Below are 14,480 nucleotides of genomic sequence, written 5' to 3'. Positions count from 1 at the left end.
TAGAGTCGTAACCTCTCAACCTCTCAACCTGAAGGTCGAGGGTTCAATCCCCAGCTGGGCAACATGTCCGATGTGTCCTTGGGCAAGACACTTAACCCCAAATTGCTCCCACTGCTTCGGTGGTGGTGTATGAATGGGATTAGTTACTTCTGATGGATGATACTACATAACGACCACTACCATCAGTGTGTGAATGGGTAGGTGTGACATGCAGTGTAAAAGCACTTTGAGTAGTCTGAAGACTAGAAAAGAAATATATAAACTCAAGTCCATTTACCATTTGCCATGCAGGGATTTTATGGACGAACCAAAAAAAAATATTTGTGCAGCCATAAATATATGTAATATCGTCTATGCCTGGGAAACACAGCGCCATGTTTGGAGTACTTTCAGCACATGTGTCTTTCCTGTTTTCCACCTGACACAGTTGTCATTTTTTATACGCCTAGCGCCCACGTTTTTTAAACAGAAAATGAACCAGCGGTGTGTTTGTCTTAGAAGGAGGTGCGGTCAAGTGCAAAGGTGGTGCGTTGCTATCTTGAGGACCCACCCACACACACACACACACACACACACACTAGAGCCCAGCACACCTACTCCACAGTTTTACATCAGTGCATCTGCTGGTACGTTCAGTTGAGTTTTTTTCTTTTCTTTTATGGGACACCTCCTCCGTGCACATTTAGTCTAACTGGAAATGTCAAATCATGTTTTGGTGTCATGGATCAGCTGGGTGTGTTTTAACTGATGTCCTCTAAATTCTTAGCTCTAGTGAATTAGCAGACTTTTAAATCGCTCTCGCTTAGCGTTTTCTGTTAACTTCTTTGTCTCCTGGGACATGTGTGGCTCGTACCTGAGTCTGGAGCGGCGGTGATTCTCGGGTTGAGTTTTGTTGTCAGAGCCAGAGCACCAACGGAAGCCAAGCGTTAAATGCCAAGCGGCCGCCAGGAGCGAGTGACGATCAGTTACATGTGTGAACAAACACATCAAATGCATTGTTTTGGACGTCCATCACAAGTCAGCAGCTCGCTCACTCGGTGATGGGCCCGGCGCCATTACTGATAACACTTTGTATAATAGCACTTACTGCGGCTGGGGAATGCCACACACACACACAGCCACATTTAGACAAAAAGATCACACACTCTGAGGGACACGAGGCGTTGTCATGTTCTCTTAATATAAGGGATGTTTTTCCCTGAATCGACAGCCCCCCCCACCCACCCACCCCACCCCCCCGAGGAGATGATAAAAGCAACCTCAACGCAGGAAAAGTCGCTGGTTCAAATCTCCACACCAGGAGGATTTATTTGAAGGAGTGGGTGAACCAGTTTTTCCTCCTTCGGCAACAACAAGTTTAAATCCTGAAGTGTGAAACAGCGAATTTTTTGGCAGCGGCTTATTAAGTTTGTCCACACTTCCACTTCCAATATGGCAGATAACCAGCCTTTTGTGCGGAGGGCCAGTTCTATTCTAAAAATCCACTTGGCTGATGAATTGTGAAAAGTTGCCTGCAAGTTTTTTGGGGATAAAGCTGCTGCTGCTGTGGCCATTAGACAAAATAGTTTCCTGCTCTGCAAATTGCCCTAAAGCAAAAAAAAAAGTCCCCCGATTGCTCCAGCAGAGCTGCTCAGCGGTGCACGATGGAGGGATGTTGTAGTGCCGGGCAGCTCCCAGGAGAGGATGTTTAAATGTGTTTAACTATTCCTTCAGGGTTCTGCTGTAAATACGTTTTTTTTTTCTCCTTTTCTAGAAATGTGTATAAAAATGCATCAAGCTTGAGCTCTCGTTCCCCCTCTCTCTCTCTCTCTCTCTCTCACAGGTACTTTGGGTCTCGACGGCTGTGGGACTGTCGCGGAGCGTCCAACCTGGAGGAGCTGCACCAGCGGCTGAGCGGGATCATGATCCGGCGCCTCAAGGCCGAGGTGCTGACTCAGCTGCCGCCCAAAATCCGCCAGCGTATCCCCTTTGACCTGCCGAAGGAGGCCGCAAAGGTACATGTTTGGACTTAGAATACATCAGGACTACATCCCTTTAGGACCAATACAGGCAGCATTTTCAGCACCCCGAGCACACAAGGATGCGACTCCTCTATGTCGTTCACATGTTCTCTTGGTGATATTTCCTTGAATTAAAGCAAATATTAAGCACACAGAGCTATTAAAGCACACCCATTACCAAGGGAAGCAGAAGTTAATCTTCGTAACCTAGCAACTATGAGGGCTGCTGAGAAGCACTCTGAATCGGAGGTCGTGAGCACTTCTGTGGACACAGGCCTTTATTTAGTCACTTTCCAAATGCCCAAGGTGATGTCCTTAAAATGCTTTGTCTAACACATAGCAAAACCCTTGAAAATATTCAGTCTACAACCAAGCAGGAATTCTTCACTTTTTTTTTCTGATGCAGGGACTTGCAGATATTTTCCAGCAGAACTTGTGAAACGATTAAAATAGTTCCTAAAAGATGACAGCATCTGTTGCTCGACGCTCAGTGATCGTGCAGCACAATCCAAAACGCATTAAAGTCTAAATATTCAGTCAAGTGTCCCATCTGGATTAATGGAGATCCAACAAATGCATGCTGTTAAGTCAAATTACATTTCTGCTATCTCCAGATAAGAAGATATTTCACCTCACAGGGAGTGAAAAAATGAGAAATCAACCATCTCCTCCTCTTCACCATTTGATATTTCGCCTCTGTTTACTGTGAGGATTGATGACCCTTACCATACTCCTAACAGACCTCTAACTGAAGTGCTCTACTGGATTCCAATCCAGCCTGTGGCTCCTTTCCCACATGTCATTCCCAACTCTCTCTCTCTCTCTCTCTCTCTCTCTCTCTCACCCTGATTTTCCAACTCTATCCACTGTCCTATCTCTAAAAATAAAAGGCATAAAAAGCCCCAAAATAAACCTGAAAAAACATCTTTCTCCTAATGTAGTAAATGTTCATCCTGCAGTAATTGAAAAAGAACTAATGATGTATATATACTGTACCAGTTAAATTCCTTTATTTAAAATAGTGCTCAAAAGTGTTTACAATATAAATATGTTTGCAGAATAAACAAACCAATTGGTCAGTTTTTGGGTAACCTCTATAACATAATTGGATTATAATAAGGCAGTGATTCTCAAAGTGTGCTATATCTTTGAAAAAGCATATCTACGAACTGGGACCTCATGCACCAATAAAATCAGCTGTTTTGTCCAATACTCCCGCCCACTTTAGTTTTGTGCCATTAGATCAATTCTGATATGATCGTGACATGTCTGTCACTTTATAATGCGCAACGATTAAAAAAAAAGCTCAAAACAAAAACCTCCTCGGAGCCCACATTTTATCAAAGTTTATAAAATGAATTACTTGGAAAGTATAAATGTAGCCTAATTATATTGTTGCAAATTACTACATAGTACATTATTACATAGCTTATCAACGATACGATAATGAGGGGGGTCCTTGGAAAAATGTCTCACCTGATAAACCCCTGTAATAAGGAACCAGTGTAATGGTACAATGCGCACAGCGGTTACATTTTGACGACTCTCTGTGCTGATTGGCAGATGGGAATTGTCCCATTTCTGCAGAAAAAAATGAAGGAAATAGTCATTTAAAAATAATATATAACTATTCATCCAAGTCTGTGGATTCAGAGGTCATGCATAGTCCAAGAGTCAAAAAAATAAGTGCATTTATCAATTCTCATTTCAATACATTTTTAATATTTCCCCATTCATCTTCAGATATAACCATTCCTGTTTCTCTTTCCCGGTTATTTTTTTTAAATGGACTTGAGCTTGGGTAGCACTTTTCTAGTCTTCTGACTACTCAAAGCACTTTTTACACCGCATGTCACACCTACACATTCACACCCTCAGGGGCGATTCTAGGGTCTGTTGGGGCCCTATAGGCAAAGGTTCACTGGGGGCCCCTTGCAATGAATTTCCCTCTTTCTTTTTCCACCCCCAGATGGATAACTCCTCTTCATTTTCCTTCATTGACAAATGTTTTTTTTTTTTTACAGGAATCATGCTGTGACGCTTTGCAAGGCATCTGACAGCACTCCCCCCCTGTCATTGCTAAATTTGCACAATTTGAAGCAATGCTTTGGTTTCAAAGTTTGTCAGCCGTTGGGGGCCCCCCCTCTACTGGCCTGGGGCCCCAAGCAGTTGCCTCCCTTGCCTGTTGACAAGCAGCGCCTCTGCACACCCTGATGGCAGTGGTTTCTATATAAAGTAACCATCAGAAGTAGCTAATCCCGTTCATACACATTCATCGACACAGACAAAGCAGACCCCCGACCTTCCAGTTGAGAGACGATCGACTCTACCAACTGAGTCAGAGTCTTGAAATCTTTCATACCATCTGGATATTATTCTACGTCCAATCCCTGATGCCTTCACAAAGACATTTAGTACATCCCAACTCTCTACTTTTTCCCAATGCCTCAATCAGAAATTAGACAACTCAGGAAAAGTACACCTACAGTACCTCAAAATCGTGCTCGGGTACAGAGCATTTTGTTTCCCAGTCCATCTCTTTCATTAGTCTTCTTGAGTTAACTGACTAAAATCCTGAGAGATTTGTGACTTTATATTTAGGCATGGCAGCTTTTGATCAAATCCTGTTGCTTTGTAAATCCTCTGTGTAGCAGCTACCTTTGGGGACAGCGTGATAAACTTCATAATATTCTTTATTCTCACCCCATTACTGTCTCCTCCCTGTCACAGACCACTTCACTTTTTTTAGAGATCTTCCCAAGGAGCTAACTTCAAATCAAAGCATTCCCCTCTTAATTTCTGCGACAGCGTGGTGCTGCTCCGATGACACATCGCTCGCTGATGAATTCATATTTTGTAATTGTTCCGACTACTGACACTGCAGCATGTTTTCCGTTGTCTGCTGACTTCTGACAGCGCGCTTCAAACTCTGCGGTGAAGTCCAGTTCTTCTTCTTCTCCTCCCCCCCTCGGGTAACTTAATGAATGAAACTTGCCCACAAACAGAGCGGAACAGATGGTTGCATATAGACAGCTTTGTGCAGTTTAGAGAGTTTGGTGAATCCAACTTGGAATACTTGGACGAGTAAAGCTCCCAGGAAAAAAATGAGAGAGAAATTTAGTTTTAGAGTGAGAAAAAAGTTCCTACATGCAGCCCATTCTTTCTTTTGTTTTTGGCTCTTAAGTAAGTAAGTCAAGTCTTTAAGTAAGTCAATCAATGTCTCACATGCAATCATAAAATTACATTCAGAGTGTAATGCTATGCTGATTAAAAGCAAAAAACAACAGATTTTTTGGTTATATGACGCGTAAGAAAACAAACAAATGAGCCTCCACTAACTCCTCGTCAAACTTTTAATTAACTCGATAATGTAACATTACTCTCATAACTTAGATCAGCGCTGGGCAAGGGCCACATTCATTTAATTCTCAATGCCAGGGGGCCAAATTGTAGGATACAAAAACTATTACAGTCAATTATGTCTCAAATTGAACTCAACATATGCCAGTGATCAAATATTATTATGGACATATTTCTGGTTTTCATGATTTCATGGCAGATTTTGTCATGTTTTTCCAATTATTGCATATGTAAAAAATGACCTGAGGGCCACGTTGAGGGTTGATTGGGGCCGCATGTGGCCCCCCAGGCCGCCAGTTGCCCACCCCTGATTTAGATTAAACATCTTAATATTTCATTAGTGTCATACTAATAAAAAATGTTTATGATTTCAGCCACATTTCTTTTCCAAATGTGCCCGCTGAATTGACAATGCCAGAATAAAAGTTAGCTATAAAATGAGCTATCCTGCTAATCAAGCTTACATTAGCTCCTTGACTTAGATAATGAAAATATGTTTAGCTTGTTCATTTTGAAAGAAATATCCTTTAAAATTATGTCAAATATATCTTGATCAATTTTTAAATTAAAAATCAACAGAAAACCCAATAATACAAATAGTACTTAGTATGAACCTGTAGCCTTAGCAGAGTGTGTGTGTGTGTGTGTGTGTGTGTGTGTGTGTGTGTGTGTGTGTGTGTGTGTGTGTGTGTGTGTCTCTCTGTGTGTGTGTGTGTGTGTGTCTGTGTGTGTGTGTGTGTGTGTGTGTGTGTGTGTGTGTGTGTGTGTGTGTCTCTGTGTATGTGTGTCTCTGTGTGTGTGTGTGTGTGTCTCTGTGTGTGTGTGTGTCTCTGTGTGTGCGTTCCCTCTCCACCCTCGGAGAGAAGATAGCAGGGTATTTGTTGAGTAAATGTCATGTTTTGTGTGTAGGTGTCTGCATCTCTTTTAGCATCCCCAAAGTTACAGTTGTGGTTTCAGCGTGCTCTACTCTCAGCATTAGGTCACTCGTGTCAAGGCTTTGAGGCGTTATTTTCCCACTTGGAGCAACCAGCATCGACAACACCACACATTTGAAGCGTCCACTAAGAAGCCTTTGTTGTATTTCTCATATCAGCAGGAATGGAAACAACAGCGCAGACGCTTCTTCAAGGCTAATTACGCGTCGAGGAGTGACACAACAATAAGGGAAGTTGCCGGGAAAAGTGATGACGCTGGATTTTTTTTTGTTGCTCCAATCTCCCTAAATGTTAAGGGACGCTGTAATTAGGGGCTAAATATGGTCAGTGTTTCGACATGGCGATGCCAATTAGGCCACCGTACATGGGCGTGGAAGTGTTGGGAGAAGTTCATGTCGTGTTTTGTTGCGTCGCGCTCTTATCTGAGCTCAGCTGAAACAGCAGCTCTGATGCTGCCAAATAAGCGCCGAGGTCATTTATCTTCTGAGGAAACAAAAAAAAAAGCACCGCTGGCTGTAGCAGCTGTAGTGTTTTTCTTCTTCTTCTTTTATTTATTTGAGGTGTGTGTGTGTGTGTGTGTGTGTGTGTGTGTGTGTGTATTTTTTCAGGTGTTCGTCCACTATGAAGAATAGACAGCTCCCAGCTAAATGGACTGGTTTTAAGAGCTCTAAAAAAAGAGGGGGGGGGAGGTGTGAAGCGGCCAGTCATCCAAAGCGAAAGCCATTGTGCTCAGAAATATGAACAATATAAAACATAAAAGACGAGGCGGGCATTATTTTCTCTAAACAATCTTTTGAAGCGTGTTTTTTAGCGATTCATTCTGCGCACCAGGACCACTCACCAGTTCACCCTCATCCCTCCTATCTCATTTTCTCCCTAATGACGGCTTTTATCTTCCACAGCCAGACACTTTTTATGCCCCTCCTGCCCTTTACGTTTTCAGCCGTGGCCTTTTCGTCGTTGTTAGTCTAGTGAATACCATCGAGGGTGGAGTGTTTAGCCACTCAGGGGTTTTTTTTTTTTTCATTCCACACAGCAGATTAAAAAGAAATGCTCGAAATGTAAAAATGTCTAATTAGAAATAAACATTGAGCGACAGTCAAAAAAGAGTGTTTATGCAACATCTGAGAGAGAAGACATAAAGGAGAAAAAACAAGCTTAGCTCTCCTGGAATGATACTATTTATTCATTCAACCGTCCTTGACTTTTTTTTGACGACGTCTGAATCCACTGAAATGCAAATGATTTCGCTAAACGGTGCAAAGCTTTCATGTTTCACCAAAAAAAAAAAAAATCTTCTCATTGTACAATCCCAGAACGAAGAGAAATGCAGAAAATGTTTGTGCATCTGCATTAATAAGGCTTCTCTTTATTTCTCACTTTTTTTTACCCCTCCTTCTCCTTCCTCTTCGACCCCCTCCACGCTCACACATCATTATACACGTGTGTGCGTGTGTGCTTCCATCGCGCGCACAGGGCACCTCTTCCTTCAGCTTGCCATATGGTTCACAGTTTTGCACCGTTTGATATGCAGCGTGTTAAGAAAGTGTTCGCTCCTTGTTGGATTTCTTCTTTTTTTTTTTGACACATTTTGTGGAGCTGCAGCCTGAAGTCAGACGGATGGGAGAGTTGTTACCTAAACGCTGAAAATAACCTGCAGTGATAAAAAAAAAAAAAAAGTGCTTTAAAAAGTTTGAAAATGTTCCACCAGTCAAGGAGTGCTCGGCGTTTTAAAGTGTAAGGTACACATGGGTTATAGCATGGGAGTTTCATTAAACACAATGCTGCTTTTTGTAGTAGGATCTATGGAGAGGAAGGCCTGCTGTTAAATCGCTCACATGCATATGAGTCCAGTTTTATGATAAACAGGGCTAACCTACATGCCGACACCGAATGCAGCGCCCTCCCTGCGTGCCTTCTTTATGAGCAGGTGGAAGCATATGCTCGCTCCTCGCCCGGCAGCCGCTCCCACCGCTCTCCTCGCCCGCCTTTAAATACTCCTCGCCAATCACCTTGAGAGCATGCGAGGCTGCCTTTTGATTTATTGTACCAGCCCGGCTGCTTCTCCATCTTCGACCCCGGCTTGTCACCAGGCGGCTATAATTGGGAGATGCTCATGACCCACCTAACACAGCAGCCCGGTCGGAAGAGGGGGGGGGGGGGGGGGGGGGGGGGGGGGGCGGGCTTCCTTGGGAATTCTCCATCTTTCTCCCTCTTTTCTTTTCTTTCTTTCTCTTCCAGGGAAAAGTAGGACACCCGGCAGCACCATTAATTGTTTTGCCCTTTATATCTAAAAAAAAACAGCAGAGAAAAAGAGGTAAAGGACGCAGCCTCACTGTCTTTGCGCTCTCCTTGCTTTTGCAGGAGGCCTCAGCCAGCTTCGCCGAGTGGGAGAGGCTGATGAAGGGACTGGGGTCGGGGGCCCTCGCCGTGGACAACCCCTTCACTCAGGTCATGGGCCTGGTCACACAGATGTACAAGCAAACCGCCATCGCCAAGGTAACGCGGAGACCAGATGGTGCTCGAGTTTTTTCTGAATCCTACTGAAATGTTTGTGAGAGTATCCAAAAAGCCACACTGTAGCACTGAGAAACGTGTTCCTTCATTAGCATGAACACACACACACTGTAGTTTGCTTTTGTCTCAGTCCCACAAACACTCTCCTGCTGCCGTAAATACGCACTAGAACACCAAATGTGTATTTATCCGCAGCTGAAAGTAGTCCCTGGCAAATACACGTTTCCTTCTGTTGTAACATTTGCCAAAAATTGCATAGCCAAGCTGTCAAGGTACATGGGAGTTGACATTTTTTAAATTGATACTATATATAGGAAACAGCTTTTTCAGAAGGAATGTGAACCAGCAGGTCTAGGGATGAGTGTCAGGGAGACCGAGGGGCACATTGTTGGTTATTTCCTCCATCCTCAAACATATAAACTTCATGCACTCGAGCATCTTTTTGCTCAGGCTGAGGTCAACATCGAGACATTAGCTGCTCTCACTGCGCTCTGTTTTATATTTTTATCAAACCAGCAAAAAAATGTTAACTTTCTGCAGCTTCGAGAGAAAAAAAAAGCAGCCTTGGTTTTCGTTTGACCACCATGTGCTTTCAGTCTAATTGCAAAGACTTCATGGTTAGATGTGGCTTGGCTGTGAAGAAGTTAAACAAGGAATTAAAGAGGACATATTATCCCTCCTTTTCCCCCTTTTCAAACAGTCCTCCTGTGGTCTAAATGAAACATCTGTGCTGTGCTTTGGTCAAAATATAACATGAATCAAGCACCAGAGGAGGTTTGTGACCCTGTATAAACCAGCTCTCTCAGAACGCTCCGTTTTGGTGTGTGTGTCTCTTTAAATATAACGACCCCCCCCTGAGTTTTCCCCGTACACATCACTCCTCTGTAGAGAGAATAAAAATGGCGGACCTGCGTAAAAGTTTTGTTCTAGGCTGGGGGTGGAGATATCAGGGGAGGGGATGGTATTTTTTTTTTACCAGAATCCCACTGTGACATCACAAGGAGAGCACATTTGAAACAGAGCATTTTTCTCTGTGTTGTAAGACTTATGCAGACCACAAACAAAGGACTGGATGGGTTTATTTCACATTTTGTGGGTCAGTAGACACTCAGGTTACCCAAATATATGTTCAAAAACACTGTACAAGTGGATTTTTCATAATATGTCCCCTTTAAGTTACGTTTAGAAATACCACTCATGTTTGTACGCTAACAGGAAGCTACTACTAGCAGCTGGTTAGCCTAACTTATCATATAGACTGAAAACAGCAGGAAGCAGCTAGCTTGTCTCTGAGGTTAAACAGTTTGCCTAAATTAAAGTATTATTTATTTCAAAAGTGGTTTTCTTCCACAAGCTTAAAGGGATAGTTTGGTATTTTTTAAGTGGGGTTGTTTATGTCAGTGGGAGCGCCTCCAGCCTCCGGTCTCTCCATAAGAAACAATATGTTAAAATCAGTTTGGTGCGCTTTGGCCGCCACCAAAGGTCTTTGACTGAAACTGCACAAGGGGTTGTTATATCTACCCCAACATTCATTTGTTCAGAGGGTGAGGGGGATGTATTTATGCTGGTTGAGGTAGGTTTGTAAGATTCCGGAAGTATGAAGCTAAGATGAAGATAGACAATGAAAGAGCAAACTTTAGCCGGATTTATTGATTTATTTGAACGCAAACATGCAGACATAAAGATGATAGGACGATGACAGGCTATCCCAGCTGTCATTGGACGAGAGGCGGGGATACAACCTGGATTGGTCGCCAGTAAATCACAGGGCTGAAATAAAGAGATGGACGTCCAGCCCCACTCACAGTTCAACAGTAATGACAGACTTTTACAATTTCAATGAAGAAGATTCTCAATGAGTGATACCTTTGACTGTTCAAAGAAACCAGGATGAGATAAAAAAAAACAACAACAACATCCTTACACATGCAAAAGACAAAATCAGCAAAGAGATATTTAGCTTCAGTATTTATTAAAAGGTGCCCTAAAAACTATTGTCCTTGTGATGTCATATTTGTTACAAAGGATTTAAACCGCTGACAGAAAATCAAATCACAGTTGTTGTTTTTTTGTCAGTTTAAACAGCTTAAAAATGTGGTCTAAGACGGCGATTTTTAAAAAATCCTTTTTGGTGTTTCAGGGACAGGGTGAATTGACGGCAAAGCATCATTTTCAGAGCGCTTGGCCGACCACTCAGCGAGATCTCATGGGGAAAGCATCGCCATGGTAACAGAGCCTAATGGTCGCTCAGTGAAAAGCACTTAGACAAAGTAGGGAGTTATAGCGGAGGTATTATTTAGTTGTGTCCAGCCCGGCATGATTACACACCTTATCTCAAAGTTACACACCGCACTGAAATAGCATCTCTGTGATGTTGTTGCTATGGCGACTCGGCGGGCTCTCGGTTTTTGAAGTGACGTTTTCCTTTTTAATGAGAGAGAAATAAGCAATGTGGGAAAGGTGGCTGGGTGCATGCAGTGTGAGGAGGGTTGAGGTCAGAGGAAGTACAAAAAAAAAAAATCACACTTCCTGTTCCTCATTTTTAAAAGTGGTAGGCCTACAACGGTAAGTTTTCAACCAGCCTTCCTAATCTTGATGCTTTGGAAGAAGGCAGTCAGTATAGTAAACATTTCCACAAATAAAGTATCACCTGCTGTCTTCGAGGGGCTGAATTCCTCTCAATTAGCGCGACGCCCTCAGGCATGAGGAGCGCAGCCCCCGAGGTTAACAAAGACCGGAGATAACCGCCCAATGCAATCATGGACACGCTACTCATTCATCCTGCCTCCAAGCTTGGATCTTCACTGCGCTTGGTGTTGTGTGGTGATTGGATTTGTGCTCGGTTTAGCCTAACACTGGACCTCCTTTCATTACAAAGCCCCCCCGCCCCCCTCCTCCTCAAAGCTGATACTGGTCTCATTTCCTCTCCTATTGGTTTTTTTTAAAAGACACACTTTCTCTACTTCACCAAAAAAAAAAAACTTTCTTTCTGGTTTTTTTTTGGATCATGGGGGAGGGGTGGAAATGGGGTGACAGATCCACGCATCTATGTCACTCATGACGAGCATGGCGGCCCCCTTGCTTTGCCTGCCAGTCGGCCTGGCGACGGCGCTGCCAAACGCCTTTGGGGTATTTTTATTGCTTTACCCGCCAAGCATCTGCTCCCAATTACCCAGAGAGGACAGCTCTGATGCTGGACTTTAAAGCGAGCTAACGGGCCCGCTTCAGACAGCCGAGGAAGTTTGTGTGCACTAATTAAACTCAGCGGAAGGAAAGCCGACGAAGCCGAGCCGTCAGTAATGAGGACCCCCCAGATCAGAGCGGGGTCGGCAGGCCTGGTGGAGAGATTCATTATCGTGCGCATCGGCTAATTATCAGCGAGGCAAAGCTAGAGGTTCTCCCGCCAGAGCAGGTGTGATGGCTGCGGAGGTTGTCATGTTGCAGGAGGTGTACGGAGGAAAAGGCCTGTCTCCAAAAGTGTCCAGTAAGGGCTCTGTTTGACTCAAATCAAACCTCAGTATTTCTCACTAGTTGCTGCTATTCTCGGCTGCTTTTTTATTTTTTATTTTTCTTGGCCCCGCGGCTCTGAAATGAGCCGAGCCCCGGATTCTCAAATGACACGCTCGTACAGCTCATCCACCAAGGTAGCGGGGGAAACGGCCACAGCCTTCACCAGTGTGATCGCCGGGCAGCAGCGATACCTGCAGGCTACAGTTAACTCACTCGCACTCTTACTGCTTTCCTTTTCTAGATCGTTAGCTTCACACTGTCAATCAGGGCCAAATTCTTCCTGGAGAAACGAGTAAAAGCGCTGATGTTTTTAAAAGCATTGTTACCATTTGAATTAAAACAAGACTAACAGGTAAAGCCAGCAATGACTGAAAAAAACAGTCACATAATAATAAACCAAGAATTAAAGAGCTGATCTGAACTTCTACTTCCTGCAGTACTTTTGGACTGCAGCTTCCACTTGGTAACCAGCCTCAAAATCCGCTTTAGGGGTTATTGTCAAGCCTGAAATATAAAAATGTAGCCACATTAGGAGTTGAACATAAAGTACCATTTGGAATTTTTCATATTTATACCCTTAAACTTCAATAAATCCACTTGTTTAGCCCTTGATAAACACAGTTCTTCTTCATTCTTTTTAAGTAGATTTGGGATTTCTCTGCTTGTTTTTGTGGATCCAAAGCGGAATTGTGTTGTTCACCCAAATCCAAACAGCACACACCAATCATATCTCTTCGTTGTGAGTTATTGATTTGCTCTCACTATCTGCGAGCTGACAAATGTGCCCCAGTCGCTCCGTGTGCTCTCCCCTTTAAAGTCTGGACGCCTGGCATTCAATAGAGAATCGATCACACAGAAAGGATGCCGCGGTGATTAATTGACTTCTTCACTGATCTAGCCGATTCCTCTGTGTGTGGTCGAGCAGTGAAGTGATGGATTCAGTAGCTTCCTTTCATCTGTGTCTATTTCTGTTTGTGTGTGTTTGTGTGTGTGTGTGTGTGTGTGGCCAGGCAGGAGCAGTGAAGGACTACATTAAGATGATGCTGGAGGCAGAGCAGCTGAAGTTCCTGGTGTTCGCCCACCACCTCACCATGCTGCAGGCCTGCACGGAGGCCGTCATCGAGGCCAAGGTAACCCGAGGCAACGGGAGCTTCTGAAACATTTATAAAAAAAAAAAAAAGGGAAGTAAACATCAGCCATTGTAGCATGTAGAATTCACAGGGTTTTGAGAAGGGACCAAACTGTCTTCCCTCTTCTCTAAAACGGAGTAAGACAAAGATTTAAGCTGTTTCACTCTTGAGTTTTGGTGCTTTCACACATGCACAAACTCCTAAAATTTCCCCAGAAATGTTCAGGGTGTGAGCCGAAATATCCCCTCCCACCTTACAAGGAATTATTCCTGCCAGCTTTTTTAGTCGCTCTTTTGTTTGACAGGGATAGTCTCCCTCTATGAGGTGTTTGTGTGTTTGTGAGCAACCATCTCAGGAAGAGTTTCAGGGGCAGTCTGCTTGAAATTTTCAGGAGTGCATGTGTGAACACGTCTCTCCCCAACAGTCACTGGTTGACAGTTGGAAAAAAAGAAAATGCTGTTGTAAGTAGATGTCAGTGAATATTTTTCTATTAATTTAGTTAAATATCAAGGATATAAAGCAGCTCAATCAAGGAACAACTACAAATCTTTTTAACTTGTGTTTGACATTTATTTATTGCCTTCAACATCGACTTTTGCTGAACTGATTAGCATGGACTTTTGGGGCGGTAGGACAACATTTTCTCATACTTTGATATCTTATAACCAATGAATTATACCGTTAAAAAAACCGAGTGAAAATAACCAAGAAAAGTAAAGTTGGCCTGGACTGTAACCGACAAGCAGTCGGCTAGAAAATATAATATAACAGCTGAAGTTTATTGAAACTCTGCTGCTCCTGTTGTTTTTTAAACCACGTAACCACGTAAGAACACTATGTTCCAAACTACCTCATGACACTTAAACAAGACACTAACCTTGTCGGCTCTTTTTTAAAAGCTGTATAAACAAAGAACACAATAAGCCCTTTTCCTCTGTGAAAACTACTCAAAGAATAAAGTAGCATGCCTCTGTTTATAAAGGAAGATGAGAGATTTTAGAAAAATAAAGTATTCCATTTACATAAAT

The 14,480-nt window shown here is 43.2% G+C and overlaps 1 protein-coding gene across 4 annotated transcripts in view; it reads left to right on the top strand.

The window, feature by feature from the left end:
• zranb3 (zinc finger, RAN-binding domain containing 3) overlaps positions 1-14,480 on the top strand; it is a 90,814-nt gene that overhangs the window by 19,222 nt on the left and 57,112 nt on the right. For all 4 annotated transcript variants that reach the window (XM_061032808.1, XM_061032806.1, XM_061032807.1 and 1 more), the window contains 3 exons: positions 1,823-1,994; positions 8,660-8,794; positions 13,333-13,452. In XM_061032808.1, the coding sequence (XP_060888791.1) occupies positions 1,823-1,994; positions 8,660-8,794; positions 13,333-13,452 (427 nt within the window). The remainder of the gene's footprint in view (positions 1-1,822; positions 1,995-8,659; positions 8,795-13,332; positions 13,453-14,480) is intronic.

The sequence above is a fragment of the Labrus mixtus genome, chromosome 24 (genome assembly GCF_963584025.1).
Source record: "Labrus mixtus chromosome 24, fLabMix1.1, whole genome shotgun sequence".
NCBI classification, from domain to species: domain Eukaryota; kingdom Metazoa; phylum Chordata; class Actinopteri; order Labriformes; family Labridae; genus Labrus; species Labrus mixtus.
The sequence above is the reverse complement of the archived record's forward strand: the minus strand, read 5'-3'. Positions and strand labels throughout refer to the sequence as shown.